Consider the following 17,872-nt stretch of genomic DNA (forward strand, 5'->3'; position numbering starts at 1 on the left):
AAAAGAACTAGATAAGTTCATGGAGGATAGTTTCATCAATGGCTATTAGCCAGGTGTTCCTAGCCTCTGTTTTGCCAGAAGCTGGGAATGGGCAACAGGGGATGCACTTGATGATTACCTGTTCTGTTCATTCCCTCTGGGGCACCTGGCATTAGCCACTGTGAGAAAATAGGATTCTCGGCTAGATGGACCTTTTGTCTGACCCAGTATGGCTGCTCTTATGTTCTTACATTAAATATGCATTAAATAGGTTATCTTTATGCAAGTTAGCAGCTGGAAACACCATGTAACCAGCTAGCTCTCCACAGATCACTCATGGCCTGCAGACCACAATTTGGGAATAGTGCTCAGTATTCTAAGTAGCTCCAAAAGTTTTGCATTTGCTTAACGTAATTTAGCAGGAGCAACCCTTTTAGTTTATTTAATGCTGCAAACTAGGCGCACATTAACCTGCTCTGAAAATGATGGATCAGATCCAAAACTGGCGACTAATCCTAAACAATCAGGTTCTTCAGCCAGACCAGATATTTAAAAGTTCCCAGTACTAAGTCTTTTATAGTATAGAAATTAGTTAGAAAGATTGATGCTGTTGTTTTAAAACATTCTCTGTGTGTATTAAGCACATTCATTTTTAGCCCAGTGATGTGCTGCAGCTGTTGCTTTTTCCATCCCTGTCTTCACGCTTACATTCTGGCAGGAATAAAAAAAAAAATTCCCATGGAAGCTGTAGATATGGAAAGCAGTGTATTTTGCCACTGTTAACACTGTTACTAGGTGCAAATTTTAACAAGATCTCCTGCTTTGTTTCAGTGTTAGTCTTATTTTGGTTCCCAGTTCAGTTAGGTCTTGGAGGTCTCATGTGAGGAACTTCTAAAATAAACTTCAGTCTAGAAATGAGATGTTGTTGTTTAAAGTTTCTCAACACAGCTTTCTCACACTTTTGAAAACTTAGAAAAGTTGGCCTGACTGCCACAGTGGGAGATAACTTACATTGTGGGTTTTTCATACAGGGTGACATTCACTCCTCTACAGAGAGGCAGTGCAAGGCGTATGCACTTCTGATGTCCCACTTCCACCCTGTTTTGAAAGTGTAAATGGTACATAGGATTCATGCTGCTACTGTGCATGGTAGTGAATTTTACCCTTAGAAAATAATACTCCCACAATGTACTACACTTTCACAGGACTTTCAGTATGGTTAAAATAAAGGATTTTCTTTAACAAGGTTTAGTTAATAGACTAATTTTGTGGTGGTGATTAGATGCTGATGTTAATCCTATTAAACATGTTGCATTCTTGATTTAATTTCAAGGTCTTCACTCCTATGGCTATTGCTGCAGTGAAGATAGTGGAGAAAAATGGCTTTAGTGACAAGATCAAGGTAATCAACAAGCACTCCACTGAAGTCACAGTTGGGCCAGGTGAGAAGAACTCAAAGAATAAAATCAAGTATTAACTAAAGTACTTAAAAATTGCCAGGAGACACACTGTTTAACTTTTCAAATTTAGCTTAATTTAAAAAAAAAAAATGCATTTAATCTGGAATGTGTTCTGGAAACCTGAAACACAAAGCAGAACTTTTCATTTGAATTGTATGGCCCCCGAAGAGAAGTCACTGAATCTAATGTTTAAGCTTCCCAATGGATATATGAACATCACTATAGAAATGAGCTTTTGCGTGACTTAGGGCTAGTCTACATTGGCAACGCTAAAGTGCTGCCGTGGCAGCACTTTAACGTGGCTTCTGAGGTCACGACAGAGTGCTGGGAGAGAGCTCTCCCAGCGCTCTAAATAACCCACCTCCACAAGAGGTGTAGCTCCCAGCGCTGGGAGCACTGTTTACACTGGCACTTTACAGCGCTCAAACTTGCTGCGCTCGTGGGGGGGTTTCATGCCCCTGAGCGAGAAAGTTGCAGTGCTGTAAATTGCCAGTGTAGACAAGCCCACATACGCTCAGTGCTGCACCTCGTAGGAGGGTCATACAGTCTCTCACGGGCTATCATTGTATTAACTTGTTTTTTTAGATGGAGACATGCAGTGTCGTGCAAACATCCTGATAACAGAACTATTTGATACAGAGCTGATAGGAGAAGGGGCTTTGCCATCCTATGAACACGCCCACAAATATCTTGTACAGGTAAGAGAATGGTTGTAGATAATGTGCTGAATTCATCCCTGGTGTAATTCCTTTGTCTTCTGTGGCATTGCATGAGGATTGAACTTGACCTTGTATGTTATATTACTGAACCAATCGGCTGTATTAATTTCTAACTAGGTAAATAATTTGTCACAAACCTTTGTCATTTATTTTGAGTCCTTATTTTTCTCCCCTGAACTCATTGCAATTGTAAGTTTTATATTGATGATTATAGCTTAGTGGTTATTTGCCTTCAAAAGTTAAGGTAGATCTGATACCTTCAGTATGAAACTAAAGAAATGAATGTAGCTTGAAGCTTGGCACCAATGTCTGTTGTTGTAGATATAGAATGGCATTAGTATTTACTTTACAAAAATTAGCTAATTAAACCTCACAGCACCTGATTCCACACACAGATGGAATACAAGCTGTCAGGAACAGTATCCCTGATGATACAACAGCACAACTGGTTTCTGAGCTCTGTGACTTTATCCTCACGCACAATTATTTCAAATTTGGTGACCATATATACCTCCAAACCAGTGGCATCGCTGTGGGCACCCGTATGGCCCCACAATATGCCAGCATTTTTGTGGCTGACCTGGAACAACACTTCCTCAGCTCTCGTCCACTCACACCCCTTCTCTGCCTACACTACATTGATGACATCTTCCTCATCTGGACCCATGGGAAGGAAACCCCGGAAGAATTCCACCATGATTTCAACAGCGTCCACCCCACCATCAGCCTCAGCCTGGAACAATCCACACGGGAGGTCCACTTCCTAGACACCACGGTGCAAATAAGTGACGGTCACGTTAACACCTTGCAGGGTCCCGTTAACACCACCCTATACCGAAAACCCATCGACTGCTATGCCTACCTTCATGCCTCCATACCGTCACAGGACCTAACCAGATCACCACACCATCACCAGTTCATTCACCTGCATGTCCACCAATGTAATATACACCATCATGTGCCAGCAATGCCCCCGCTATGTACATCGGCCAAACTGGACAGTCCCTACGTAAAAGGATAAATGGACACAAATCAGATATTAGGAATGGCAATAAACAAAAACCTATAGGAGAACACTTCAATCTCCCTGGACACAATAGCAGATTTAAAGGTAGCCATCCTGCAGCAAAAAAACTTCAGGACCCGACTTCAAAGAGAAACTGCTGAGCTTCAGTTCATTTGCAAATTTGACACCATCAGCTCAGGATTAAACAAAGACTGTGAATGGCCGGCCAATGACAAAAGCAGTTTCTCCTCCCTTGGTGTTCACACCTCAACTGCTAGAAGAGGGCCTCATCCTCCCTGATTGAACTAACCTTATTATCCCCAGCCTGGTTCTTGCTTGCATATTTATACCTGCCTCTGGAAATTTCCACTACATGCATCTGACGAAGTGGGTATTCACCCGCTAAAGCTTATGCTCCAATATGTCTGTTAGCCTATAAGGTGCCACAGGACTATTTCAAAATAAGTTATTTTATTTTCCTTGCATGTTAGTAACTCAGCTTTGTTGAATGCATTTACTCTTTGTTTTTAAATGCTTAGGAAGGAAGTGAGGCAGTGCCTCACAGGGCAAGAGTATATGCCCAGTTAGTGGAATCCAAAAGAATGTGGTCCTGGAACAAGCTATTTCCTGTTCACATCCAAGCAGAAGATGATGAGAAAATTATTGTCTTCCCTTCAGAAATAGAGAACTGTCCTGGTGTTCCTTCTGTCTATGATATCCAGCTAAACCAGGTGCCTCGGAGTGACTTCACTATCCTCAGCGATGTTGTAACTATGTTCAGGTGAGGGACAGACTTTGTAGTAAAAATAAATAAAATCTTTGTTACGCCTTCCAAAAAACCCCATATTATTCAGCTGAAGAAGCTGACGGCAAGCAAAGTTTGGGATGAGCTGACATTGAACATTTGAATAATACTTAGGTGACATTTTTATTTTCTTTCTGTTGCTGAAATTTAGTGTATGGTTTGATTTCAGGGTAGCAATTTTTACAGCTTTTAAATTGTCTCAGTCCCATTTGTATAATATTACTTAAACCCTCCTCTCCCCATGTTTATTCTTCTACTTGCTGCATTTTCCAAAACACACACGCTTAAGGTTGCATAACTGTCCGAATGAATATATGTGATTTAAAATATATTTGAGTACAACTGATGCTTCTCTGTGCAGTGTGGATTTCAGTAAGCAAGTAAACAGCTCCTCAACCTATTACACAGCAAAATTGGAGCCCATAAAATCTGGCATGGCACAAGTGATCCTCTCCTGGTGGGATGTTGACATGGACCCCTCTGGGACGATAAAATGTACTATGGCACCATCCTGGATACAACCCACCTCTAATGATGTTCAGGTAAGGTCTTGGTAAATTTCCACCATCCATTTATTATTTTAAATAAAGACATGTAATGTTCTTTATTTCAATGACATGGGTGTGGTGACTTGCTTGAGCAGGTGGCTCTTGAAGTCTAGTAACTTGACTAGCACTCTGTTTATTGCAAAATTCTAAATATGCATATTAAATGTATGCTAACCAAAAAGCCCACCTATTTTAAGACCACCTTCACTTTTGTAATATAAGTATTAAAAATTCATTTCTCCTTTCAGTTATAATTCTTAATACTTGATTCTTGCCTCCATGAAATAAGGCTTTCTGAAATGAATTATTTTCTTTAGTTTTAGTATTGTAACCAGGATGGGGATTATTCACCTGTGTTTTGTGTTGGTAGCATAATCTTTGTACTAAATCTTTAAGGGATAATGTTAGCTAAGGTTATAGTAGTGAGTTTATATGCCAGTATTGGGTTGAAGTTATATTTGTATTAATCACTATCAGAGCACAGACTTGCATTTCGAGGAATATATTTACTATTACGACAATAGAGAAACTGACAAAAATGAAGGGGAAAAGGCTAATGAAAACTGCTACCTGCATTCCCTCTGCATTGAATGAAAGTTAAAAAGCAGACATGATAATGGCCATCTTAGAAGCCTTGCAATGTTCCATAAGGATTTTGAAACTCAAATGTTGTCTGAAACAGTCTTTTCAGAAGATGGTTTCATTATCTGGACGATGCAGACAGTCGGAAAGCATGTGGAAGTGCTGATAGGCTAGTGTAGTGGTTTTTAAACCGCGGGTTGTGACCCAGGCACTGGGTAGAGGCGGCTCTGATCAGCACCGTCGACTGGGCTGTTAAAAGTCCCGTCGGCGGTGCTGCCCAGCTAAGGCAGGCTAGTTCCTACCTGTTCTGACACCACGCTGCACCCCGGAAGCAGCCAGCATCAGGTCTGGCTCCTAGGCGGGGGCCCACGGGGCTCCGCATGCTGCCCTTGCCCTGAGCGCCGACTCCACACTCCCAGCCAATGGCAGCTCGGGGTGGGCAGTGCCTGCGAGTGAGAGCCGCACTGAGCCTCTGCAGTGCCAGGACAGGCAGGAAGCCTGCCTCAGCACCGCTGCTGTGCCGCTGACCAGGAGCCGCCGGAGGTAAGCCCGTGCCCCAATTCCCTGCCCCAGCCCTGAGCTCCTCCTCCCAAACCAAGAGCCCCTTCCTGCAGCCCAAACCCCTCATCCCTAGCCCTACCCCAGAGCCTGCGCCCTTAGCCAAGAGCCCTGACCCCCTTTTGCACCCCAAACCCCTCATCCTTGGCCACAGCCTAGAGCCTGACCCCCTCCCGCATCTCAACGCCCTGCCCCAGCCCAGAGCTCCCTCCCATACCCTGAACCGCTTATTCCTGGCCTCACCTCTGCACCCCAGCTGTGAGCCACTCTCACACCCCAGACTCCTCATCACAGCTCCGTTGGGTCGCGGGTATCAACAATTTTCTTCAACTGGGTCCCCAGAAAAAAAGTTTGAAAACCACTAGGCTAGCATGTGTTGCCATGGGGGGTGGGAGGAGGTTAGCCCTCTCTTGCACTTTATAAGTGCTATTTGTATGGGTTTGGGGTCCATTTGGCATAAGACATCATCTGTGTAAGCATCTGCAGTTACAACATCCACCTCTTTCTCAGTGCTATTGAAATAGAACAATGTTTGTCACGCTCATTCATTTACTGACTGGTATTGCAAAGTCCTGCCTATGCTTACTAGAACTGGGATAACTTCTGTTTGGCCCAAACTCAAGTATTTGTTGTTGAATGAAGATCACTTTTAATTACTTACAAACAAATACCTGGGTTTTTGTTGTTCAAACCTTTCCAGTGGAGAGATCATTGGATGCAGTGTGTATATTTTCTTCCAAATGAGGAACCAGTTCTTCAGGGTGAGAATGTGTACCTGACTGCATACCGTGATGAATATTCCGTGTGGTATAAGCTCCAGAAGGCCAGGTAACTATAGATGTGAGGGAGAGGAGCTGGTGCTCAAACTAATGACGTGAAGTTATGGGTCTGTGCTGCTGCTTGTACAGCTTGGGTATTTTGGGGAATGATGAAGGCAAGAAACTAAAGTCATTACTTACTTCGCCAGGTTTCATAGTGGAGGGTTGAATTTGTAGGTTCCTCATTACCATTATATATTTCCTATTTACGTATAGCAATATCACTTAAGTTATGGTGTAGGGTAAACATCTAGCAAATAACAGAAAGCCACTCGGTGGGACTGGAGTAGAAAAATATGCTCAGTAGCTAGAGCACAGTTTGAGCTTCTAAGGGACCTTGCCTTGTCTCTGGTACTTAGCATGTCTGTCTTCAGTGTTCTGTGACAGAGGAACAAGAGTGTCCTTGGACACTTCTCCACTCCTAACAGGACCCTGTAGCTCAAACAGTAATGAATTCGGAGAGGTCCTATGGCCTCTGTCATATAGGAGGTCCCACTAGATGATCACAGTTGTTCCTTCTGGCCTTATAATTTATAATTCTTATGATAAGGTTAGAAAGTCCAAGTAAATCATGACGGGAGCATGAAAGCAGCTAATGTGTAAGTCCCACACAATTTGGCAAGACCACCAACTTCATGGTGAAGACAGAGGAACTCACTCAGTATTTAAGTCATAATGACAACAGGGGACAGGACTTTTAAAAGCAGGTGCCTAAAGTTAGACGACTTTGTCCATAATTAGGCACCTAAACGAGCAGCCTGATTTTTTTCACACTGTCGGAGCACTTGGTCTCTCCCATAGAAGTCAGCAGGATGCTCATGCTTTTAAAAATGAAGGCCAGTTACAAGCTTGATCGTATTGGATGAAAAAATACAGAGATTAAAAAAAATCCTCAGGAAAGCATGACTAGTAAACTGCAATCTGTATTCCAAGTATGTATTGGTTAGAACACACACATTCGCTGATTGGAAACAGCGGATAACTGATACGCGAGTCAATGTTTTTCATGAGAAACAAGATGGGTGAGGTAATACCTTTTATTGGACCAGCTTCTGTTGGTGAGAGAGAGACACGCTTTTGAACTTGCACAGAGCTGTAAGCTTGAAAGCTTGTCTCACTCACCAATAAAAGATATTATCTCACCCACCATGTGTCTCTAATATCCTGGGACTGACACAGCTACAACCACCTTGCATACAAGGTTTTTCATATTGTATTTTAGAAATGAAGAGGACAAAAAAGATGCCTATGTTGGGAGTCCTCTTTGTAGCTGTCAGGCTCATCTGCTTTGGAACAGGCCACGCTTTGGAGAGCTGAATGATCAGAACCGAACAAATCAGTACATCCAGGCTCTGATGACGGTGAGTGAGGTTCTTCCACACTCATGATGGCGTCATCTTTCTCTCTCCAGCTCTCTCTACCAGGGTGTCCATGTGCATCTTTCCACTCCAATAGTGGGTGGTTCACCTCCCTTTCCAAAGGGAGTATGTTCTAGGTTTGTTCACAATGCACACTGCATTTTGTCTGAGCTAGAAACACAGCTGTAAATCAAACTTAGTCATGAAATATCTAGTATCAAATTATTTTGAACTGCGGATGTCCATAGGCCTTATAAATGTGAACCCATTCTAGTTCTGTAATTTATTTATGAAAGAGTCCCTGCTATTGAGAATAGTCCCTAAGAGACACAGGCTCTTAGTAACTGCAAGAGGAAATTAAAACATGAGTTTTGTACGGGTGTGATGAGTAGTAAGTTCTCTGCAACCTACTCTGGGGGTGATATAAACATTTCTGGTACGCCTCTTAAAATCTTCTATTCTGAATTTCTGCTTGGAGAAAACTCTTGCAGATGATATTTTTTTGGCTTGGTTTGGTTTTTAGCTCCCCAAATCCCTATCTTCTTAGAGGAATGTCTTAGCCAAAATTTAAGTTTCGACAAACAAGCTAGTGTAGAAATTCTTTATCTGAAAACTTTTTAATCTGGAATAAGAATAATGATGACAACTTGTCTTATTTTCTGCAGGTGCTGGAAAAAGACAGTATTTGCCTCTGCATCAGTGACGGCAGCCTTCTTCCTCTGCTGGCTCAGTATCTTGGAGCAGAGAAGGTACAACGCTTCACTGCTTCCAGTTGATTTTTCTGGTCTTTGTTTTTTAGACAGATGTTTTCAGTCCTCTGGAACATTTCAGTGTTGATTTTTAGTAATATTCAGGTCCAATTCACTAGATCAGCAGTGGAGGTGAACTTCAGCTGTATGTAACAGCCAAACTCTAGATTATACAGCAGGAGCAGCTGCCATTTTTTTGTTACTTATAACCAAACTGTAGCCAAAGGCTCCAGCTGTGTGCTGCGCTTCCTCATTGGTTCCTTTCTGAATTACCCCTCTTGCTGTTAATGTTCATTTCACTGTGAGAAGAGTAGGTAACTTTCTCCTTTTGTTGCTTACCGTTCCTTTGCTATTCTGGAGTGGTTAGGTTTATTCTCTAGTGAGAAATGGAGTGAGTGTAGCAGTGAGGTACACCCAGTACTCAAAGTATTTAATGTTACCTACATGTTGCACACCCAGTTGGGCTGTTGTGATGCCACTAGTTTCATTTTCTGACAGGGTCATTCAAATTAAAACATACTTCGCTCTGAGACTGAGTAGCTGGAAACTTACGTAATTCCTGGGTACATCTCATCACCCCAGGTATGAGTTTCTTATGCTATTTGCTAGATGATCCATCTGTGGGATCCACCTATGTGTGGATTGAGGCCCAAACCTTTTCTCTCACTCCTTCTTTTTTTTTAAGGGTTTTTTAATTAAACTTTTTAATACCTTCACTAATCTCTAAGTATGAGAGTGAATTAGTGGAGGAAAGTAAATAATGCAGCTCTGTGGAGTTGATAATTGGGCAGTGTTTAAGAAATCTACATCTACAGTGTAAGTGTAAAAAGGCTGTGCATAATAAAACTGCAGAGTCCCTAATCAGTCACAGCAATATAGTCCCCACTACATCCCCCTACTTGACAGAACCTGAGATTTTGACATGTTAAGTTCTAGTCTAGTGAGCATAACCATGGGTAGCCTATTCCAGTGACTCTTCAAAAAACTAACTAGCTCATGATTCCAAAACACCCAGATTGCCCAGCACTTTTCCTTGCAACTGTTGAAATTAATTTAATTAAATTGTTTGTAATCAGCAGCAAGGATGATGACCCAAAAATGAACAGTGATTAATTTCAGTCTCTAAGGTAGTTTCTGAAAATTGTGCTCTAAAAAGTAATCCCCTGATTGGGGAAGGGAATGTTCCCTCTTCAATAGTACTTTGATGTCCCTAGTTAGTACACACTGAACACTTGAGTTTGCTGTAGGTGCTCAGACATTCTCACAGCTGCAGGCTGTAGCTAATTGATGCCTAAACTAACAATCATAAAAGATGCAGTGAGAGAGAAAGTATTCAACATTGTTTTGCCATTTAGGCACAGATATCTGGCAAAACAAAAGTCCTTTAATAGGCGAATACAAGTATTTTGCTTTTGTCTGGCAGAAGAATGATGGCTGCACTACTCCAGTGAGTTAAGTGGCTGGCAACAATTCTCCACGACTTCTCAAAGCCCAAATTACACACATGATCTGGTGTTATTCAGCTATGCACATAGCTTCATTTGTGACTCATCCTGGGCTGACAACAGGCTGGTGTGTGGCTGCTACCTGTCTTCCATTTGTGAGAAACTCATCTTGGTGCTCTGGAGGATTATAGCGAGGGTCTTCTGTGGGGTAGAAGTGTACAGTTGGGTGTCTTCTTCAGTCATGACTAATAATGGAAGCAGTGGCATAACTATGGAGGATTCAGGTGGCAATTTCGTCCAAATTTGATATGCAGAGTGAAGTAAAGCTGTCCTCTGGGCATGGCAGGTGGGTGGGTATACGCTTCATTTCCTTTGAAATACTTAAACACATGTAAAGATCTCTCAAGTGCACCAGACTTGGAGAGCGCTTATAGCTTAATAACAAGCTCTAAAGAAGAAAAAATGAGAACTAATGAGATGTCAAATATAGAAAAATTTTGACTAAGTCTAGACTGGGGACCCATAAGTCAAAAGGTGTGTATGCTGTAATGCGTTTCAGTGGTATTTCCAACTAGTACAGTAGGATCATAGGAAGCCACACTCAAGGAGTGAGACCCAGTAGTGGTGGAGCACTGGCATTATGGCCAGTTATAAGTGCCCTATCCCTGTTTCAGGTGGTCATTAAGTACTGGAGTGGGACCAGGAACTGACATAATGACACATCTATTATCCCACAGGGAGTGTGATCTGTCCTTCCCAACCCCAACTGTACCAGAATCTTGGTAGTCTCTGCTTCAATAAACTGCAAATTCTGAAATCTGTGTAGTGTGGATATTTGGATTTGCAATTAACTAGAGTTTGGATTAATGAGGTTCTGTTGCAATTTAATTTTAAGAAAATAAGATGGATTTTCCTGTGGGGAAAGACTAGAACAAATATCAATGTTCTACAGTCAAATTGTGTTCATTTTACAGCTGTGCAAGCAAAGTTTAACTTGTAGTTTTGTAGAGACAAAGAAAAGTGAAACATATATTGCTGTCATGAGCTAAAAATGAGCATGTTTAGTTCACTTGGATATTTATGAGCATGCCACCAGACCATAACACTGAATATATATGAAGTCATTTTTAATGCATTTTGAGTGATTAAGCCAGTATGATTGATTATATGGTATTCTCTCTAGGTGTTTACAGTAGAGAACTCTGCAGTATCGCATTGTCTCATGGAGAAAGTGAGTAGTTAATCCTTTTACTTAAACAAATAAGTTGATTCCCTATTGGTTTCACAGTCTCATGAAGTCCAGCACACACGGCATGCCAGATAAAAAACGATGGTCATGGTTGCATTGGCAATCCAGAGATGAAATCCACTTTAACATATTTGGTCATCCAATTTGACAAGACTTCCTTGGAAAAATTGTGTATTATACCAAAGTGGCATCAGTCATTCAATTCTGTTGAATTTGCCTTCAGATTTTCTAGTAGTCAGTGTTCAGAATGTCCCCTTACTGTTGAAACAGTGACGATTTGAGAATAAAATTGTCGGTGTTACAAAACTGACATACTGAGCAGAAGCTGTGTCTAACTGACCATCTTTTTCCTCCATCTCCCTCCCTCCAAAAACAATCTGTCCTCCAAAACCAAATGTGGTTGGCAGCAGTATTATTGATACTTTGGAGCTAGACCATCTGTAGCTGAGAGGTCAGATGACCTACAAAGTGATTGGACTCATTATGATATCCACAATGCTCTAATGAGGTCACAGTATGCAATTAATGTCCTTGACTCTGCAAAAGGGTGAGTGCCACCTTAGAGGTGATTGATTCTAATGGGAGTGGAGTGTGTTCAGTATCTCGCAGAATCAGGCGCACTACTACATTAGGAGATGAGGCAGTATGGTCCAGTGAGTGGGGAGATGGGTTTCTATTCCCAGCTCTGATACTGGCTTGTTATGTGACCATGATAAGTCACTTTCTCTGTTTCATTTTTCTGTAAAATGTGGCTATTAGCATCTACTTTTGAAAAGGGCTTTGATATAGAAGGACTATTAATCCATGCATTCTGTACTCATCCATGATCCAATGCACAGTCAACCTGTGGGACTCCCTGTCAGACGATGTTGTGAAGGCCAAGACTGTAATAGGGTTCAAAAAAGCACTAGATCAATTCATGGAGGATAGCTCCATCAATGGCTATTAGCCAGGATGGGCAGGGATGGTGTCCCTAGCCTCTGTTTGCCAGAAACTGGGAATGGCTGACAGGGGATGGATTATTTGGTGATGACCTGTTCTGTTCATTGAAGTACCTCTGAAGTACCTGGCATTGACCGCTGTCAGAGGACAGGATACTGGGCTAAATGGACCTTTGGTCTGATCCAGTATGGCCGTTCTTATGGCTAAGAGAATTCAGGAGATGTCAGTAAGTCTAAAAATTTATATAGTTGATTTATTGACCTCTGATATCTGATGCTTAGGTTCCTTAGTAATAAAGCAGATTATTCTAGTATAGTAGCATCTCCTATGTATTGCAGTGTGTTTGTGATACATATGGAAACAGCTATCAGTATTCACATCATTTCTTCAAGGTTGTAAGGCACTATAAGGAAAATAAATTTGGGGATAATGTCATTTCTGTACTGAGGTTTATGCTTGTGACTCCAGTTAACACTGGGACCATTGGAATTGCCATATTCGATCTGACCCTTAGTCCAGTATCCTGCCTCTGACATTGGCCAGCACCAGATGCTTCAACACACGGTGCAGTAGGTAGTTGGAGGATAATCTGCCCCCACGTGAAGGTCTCGTCCTAATCGCTAATGGAGATTGATTTAATCCCTGAAGCATGAAGTGTTGATATGGTCCTCAACCCTAGCTAATATCTCCTTGCTGACTCAGAACTTTGTCCTGAGAAATGTCCGTCTCTGACTTTGTGAAGAACATAGAGAACCATTCGCATTTGCGAAGTTTCCAGACTGCAGTGTCTGCATTAAAGAAAAATAGTTGCCACAAATACTCCTGTAGTTTTTCTATGGTGGTGTCCAGGTGTGGGCTTCTCATTTACCCTTTGCAGATCGGACAAGAAGCAATTGGGCTTAAATGGCAGCAAAGGAAGTTCAGGCTGGACATTAGGAAAAACTTCCTAACGGTCAGGGTGGTGAAGCACTGGAATAAATTGCCTAGGGAGGCTGTGGAATCTCCATCATTGGAGATTTTTAAGAGTAGGTTGGACAAACACCTGTCAGGGATGGTCTAGATAATACTGTGCAAGGGACTGAACTAGATGACCTCTCAAGGTCCCTTCCAGTCCTATGATTCCAACCTTAAAAATGAGAAACTAATGGTGATAACAAACTTCTGGTAACAAAATACAGTTCTGATCATTAAACAAAAGTGTTTATATGTATAGTGTTTACATGTATAGATACATGTAAAAATTACAGTAGGGTAGACATTTAGTGATTCTTCTATTAACAGCAGGAAGTCTCCAACATAAACATATGCCACACAAACAGAACACTTACTGAAGCTTGGTGCAGTGTTATCTGCTGACTCCTGTCTTAGTGAAATATCAGGCATAGGCCCTGACAAAGGCCAGATAACTGATGTAATATATCAATGGTCTGATGTAGTGTGGCATAGTTTTTACTTAAATTTTAATCACTCATACCCAGAAACAAGGTGTCTGTAGATATATCATTACTTAACTAAAATAAAATCATATATATTTCAAAAGTATTTTCCTTTGTGAATATCAAATGAAGGTTGTCAATATTCTGGTATTTTGTTTACTGAATGCTCACATGGTGAGAAGAACCACTAATTGGTTTGGGTTTATGAATTTACCTTCCAGATCATGGTTTCCATCTTCAGAACATTGTTTAAAATAGTAGCTTATTCAAAAGTCAAAATATGAAACACTCAAAGCTGTACTAAAAGAAAAAGTATAAATGACTTACTTTTCTCTTCAAGATATTTAAAGCCAACCATGTAGGAGATAAAATTAAAATAATAGAGAAACGTCCTGAATTACTGACCGCTTCTGATTTGGAAGATAAAAAGGTAGGTAACACTTGCCCTGTTTTGGCTCTAAAAACACTAATAATAAACAGACTGAAAAGTACCTTTCCTTTCTATTGGGATTGAATAGCTGTTAAATCAATTCTGTTAAAACCAAAGCAGTCTGTCCATTCTCTTCATGTCCGTAGTGTAACAGTGAGTAGGTAGTCCAGATTCTGTCCAATTGGAAAATAAATCTGGCCTGGTCTTCACTCATATCCCTTCAGAATGTATCTGCAAAGATCATTTTCCTAACCTGTTGATTTCACTGTGCCATGCCCCCTTTACATCACTCTGCTGGTTCCCCCTTGTCCGTTGCATCAAACTTTTGCTACTTGTCTTCATTTTCAAGACCCTTTATGGCCTATCCTCACTTTGCCTATCCTCTGTTATTCACTGAGAAGTTGACTCCTGCCTCTGATTGGCCCATGATGCCAGCCTCCATCACTCACTTGTTACATTTCTAAACGAGCTCCTTTATATTTTCTCCCACGCTGCCTCTCATGCTTGGAAAGAGTTTCCTGTAAACACCTGCAATGCTCCCTCATCCCCCTTCAGAACCATCCTTTTAAAATTTTCCTTTGCCATGATGACCACAAAAAACTTGACACTGGTTAAGTGACTGGTGTGCTGAGACCACTGCCTCTCATGCTGACCAGTATTGTCTCATTGTTTCCTTGTGATCCTCTGCCTGTCAATATCCATCATCCTGTTGGATAAAACAATATCATGTTTTATATATAAGTTCTAAACTCTTTGTGCCAGGAACCAGCTCTTTGTTCTGTTTGTGTACAGGATCTAGCACAATGGGATCCTGATCCATGAGTAGGGCTCCTAGGTGTTATGGTAATACTAACTGTTGGTTAGTGTGCTGACTTATTTTTAACCACAAGAGTTCTACAACCAACCCCTAGCAAGGCCGTAGTTCTACTGGCATAAAGGTACCTTATACTTGCATGAGAATAAGCTATCCTGTTGTTAGTACATCTGTACCAGTGTAACTGCATTTACACTAGGGGATTAGTTAAAGCCAAAGTGGCACAACTTTTATATGTGGACGAGCGCTACATGGAACAGTTTTTTGTTAAATATCCTGAACCCAGGGTCAAAGACTGTTTAGAAGTGTTGCTTGCTCACATCCTTAAGTTCAAATACTGCAGATTATCAGAATTCAGTTACAAAACTCTCTTCACATCTAATCATAATTAAATTGTCCTCACACTTAGTATTATAGGAAAATACCTTTGTTTACCAGTGGATTCTAAAAAATCAGATACACTTGTCTATTCTGCAGTACAGAATATGCAGCAGAAACAGGGAGGCCCACTTTTGGATGGCTTTACGTACTAAACATTGCAATATGACAAGTTAGGAGTTCTGTAAATTGCTTGCTTATTTGAGGGGTTTTTTTTAAATGCCTTTGCCTTTCCTTTTTGTCAAGGTCTCAGTCCTCATAGGAGAACCGTTTTTCACTACAAGCCTGTTACCATGGCACAACCTATACTTCCTGTATGCTAGGACAGCTGTGGCAGCCCACCTCACAAACAGTGTCACTGTCCTGCCACAGTCTGCTTCCCTTTACATGATGGTCGTGGAGTTCAAGGTGAGATGGTTGGAATTATGCAGCTTATAGTTACATAGTCAAAATTGAACCAAGTTGGCTCTCTTCAACAGTATTTTACATTTCAGGTTTATCATATCTGAGCACCTTGTTTTTTCAGCATCACAGTCTTGCTCTTAACAATAGAGCAAAATGAGAGCAATTTGACATCTCAAATTGAAGGTAGTGTGTTGTCATTTCAGTCATTCCTTATCTTGAACTGAACTTATTTTTTATTGGAAGAACAAATTAAGTTTTTAGCAGTCAGCATGGCATACACTGTTTTACACATTCATTAGGAGCTGTGCTTCAGAGTGTTAAAAGCACTTCAGGATGGAAGATTGCATTTTTTTGAAGACAATTCAACACCTGAAACTGCTAGTTTTTTCATTCCCTCTGCACAGCAGAAACCAAGATCTTCAGTCACTTTGAAACTGAAGGGGTTTGTTTTTTTTAACAATTAAATGGTTTGAATATTTTTAAATTGATCTGTAGCGTGAAGCGAAATTATTGGAAATAAATCAAAATTGTTTTGCCAATTGGTGCTGTGTTCTGAAAAATTGCAAGCTAAACTATAAATGACACTTTTCAGTTATAAGACTGGGCAGGCTTCAGCAACTTATAGTAATTTTTAATGTTAAGTTAGCAACATTCTAGTGGAGGGGTGAATCTCAACCTTTTCATATCATGGACCACATCTTAATTATCTTATGTACTAGCTCCTCTCCCATTTCTATCTTAGGAATCATAGGTGTTGCTTGTAACCACAACAGGTTTTAAAAAAAAAAACTCAGAAAAGTGACTTTTTCAAGTTGATCAAATGAGGAGATGCATGATCATCATGTGGATTTGCTTTACAGTAGACCAGGGGAAGGATGGTCCAGGTTTTTGCACTTACCTAGGACTTGGGAGACCTGGGATTAATCACTGTTTTACAGCACGTGTGTATTTACCTCTCTGTACATCTCTAGCCAAACTTACCTATCGCTCTTAGTGAGGGTAGAAAAGCTATTCAGACAAGACACCTGTAGTTTGTTAAAAATGTATGTCTTTTGTACGTATAAATAATCTGTATTGATCCTTAATCAGTGTTGCCTTTGTCTCCATCATATAAAAAGTTTCTTATCCTGAGGAACGACAAGCTGTTCAGAGCTGTTTAGTGTGTGTCATGTCAAATATAGTGTGTTTATAAAATATAACATTACAAAACATTAATGCGTTGCACTCACTCGGAACAGAACAACAGAGAAACGAGTTTTCTTCCATTAAGAATAAAGGTGCACAGTAGAATATTGCAGATTTAGGATTATATCTACCCTTCGTTGCACACAAGCGCGCACAACTCCCTTTGCTGGCAGTGGCAGTTAAATACATATCTAGAGCGGGATGGTCTCCTGAAGCTTCTTGTACACTCCTCTTCATATCCAGCCATTTGATGTTTAGCTCCTCTTCCTGAGAACAAATCCATGAAGGGCAGGTTCCATGTAACCTGACTGGTATTGCTAAGCTGTCTGTTTTGGAAATATAAGTCTGTTTTTGAATAAACAAAGTGTGTCAAGCAGCAAGTTTGTTTTTGTAATCAACTGATACTGAAAATATTAGTTTTGAAACCCATGTGTTAGAATATTTACTTGGCTTAGAATTTTGTATCTGCATGGCTTTAAAGTAGACATGGCCTACATTTTCCAAAATGACTAGTGATTTTGGGGTGCCTTAATTTTTGGATGCCCAGCTCAAGACTTATTGAAAAGGCCTGATTCTCACAAAGTGTTGAGCTCCTATACTCTGAAAAATTGAAGCATCAACAATCATAGCCACTTATGAAAAATTTAAGCTGCATTGAATAAATTTTATTGTACAAGAAAGCTCTGTAATTTAATAAATCTTATGGTGCTAAAGATAGTAGTGGGGTTCTTCTCCCCTCTCTCAGAGAGTGTGCTGATTTTGGCTTTTTCTTCCTACAACATGAGTGAATGGAGAGCAGAAACCATTTGCCTTGTAGGGCTTTCTTTGATCAGTTTTTATATAAAATATAACCTAAGTGATGACTGCAGTTAAAGAAAAGGTTAAGCGTAAATTTCTTAATATTTGGCACTGTTGAATAACCCTAGAAGATCCAGAGCAATCTAAAGCCCAAAAGACAACTGTCATAAAGGGGAGGAAATTCACCATCATTCCAGAGAATTGCACT

General features: G+C 40.7%; 1 protein-coding gene across 9 annotated transcripts in view; it reads left to right on the forward strand.

Moving 5' to 3' along the window:
* The window catches only part of PRMT7 (protein arginine methyltransferase 7), a 46,656-nt gene that overhangs the window by 19,162 nt on the left and 9,622 nt on the right, over nt 1–17,872 (forward strand). For 4 of the 9 annotated variants that reach the window (XM_037877673.2, XM_037877670.2, XM_037877668.2 and 1 more), the window contains 10 exons: nt 1,313–1,421; nt 2,025–2,137; nt 3,704–3,945; nt 4,331–4,511; nt 6,358–6,485; nt 7,698–7,836; nt 8,499–8,582; nt 11,211–11,258; nt 13,995–14,084; nt 15,523–15,684. In XM_037877673.2, the coding sequence (XP_037733601.1) occupies nt 1,313–1,421; nt 2,025–2,137; nt 3,704–3,945; nt 4,331–4,511; nt 6,358–6,485; nt 7,698–7,836; nt 8,499–8,582; nt 11,211–11,258; nt 13,995–14,084; nt 15,523–15,684 (1,296 nt within the window). Of the gene's footprint in view, nt 1–1,312; nt 1,422–2,024; nt 2,138–3,703; nt 3,946–4,330; nt 4,512–6,357; nt 6,486–7,676; nt 7,837–8,498; nt 8,583–11,210; nt 11,259–13,994; nt 14,085–15,522; nt 15,685–17,872 lie in introns of all 9 variants that reach the window. The other 5 variants (XM_043526532.1, XM_043526531.1, XM_043526535.1 and 2 more) reach the window with 4 other exon arrangements.

This window comes from Chelonia mydas, chromosome 12 (assembly GCF_015237465.2).
Source record: "Chelonia mydas isolate rCheMyd1 chromosome 12, rCheMyd1.pri.v2, whole genome shotgun sequence".
NCBI classification, from domain to species: domain Eukaryota; kingdom Metazoa; phylum Chordata; order Testudines; family Cheloniidae; genus Chelonia; species Chelonia mydas.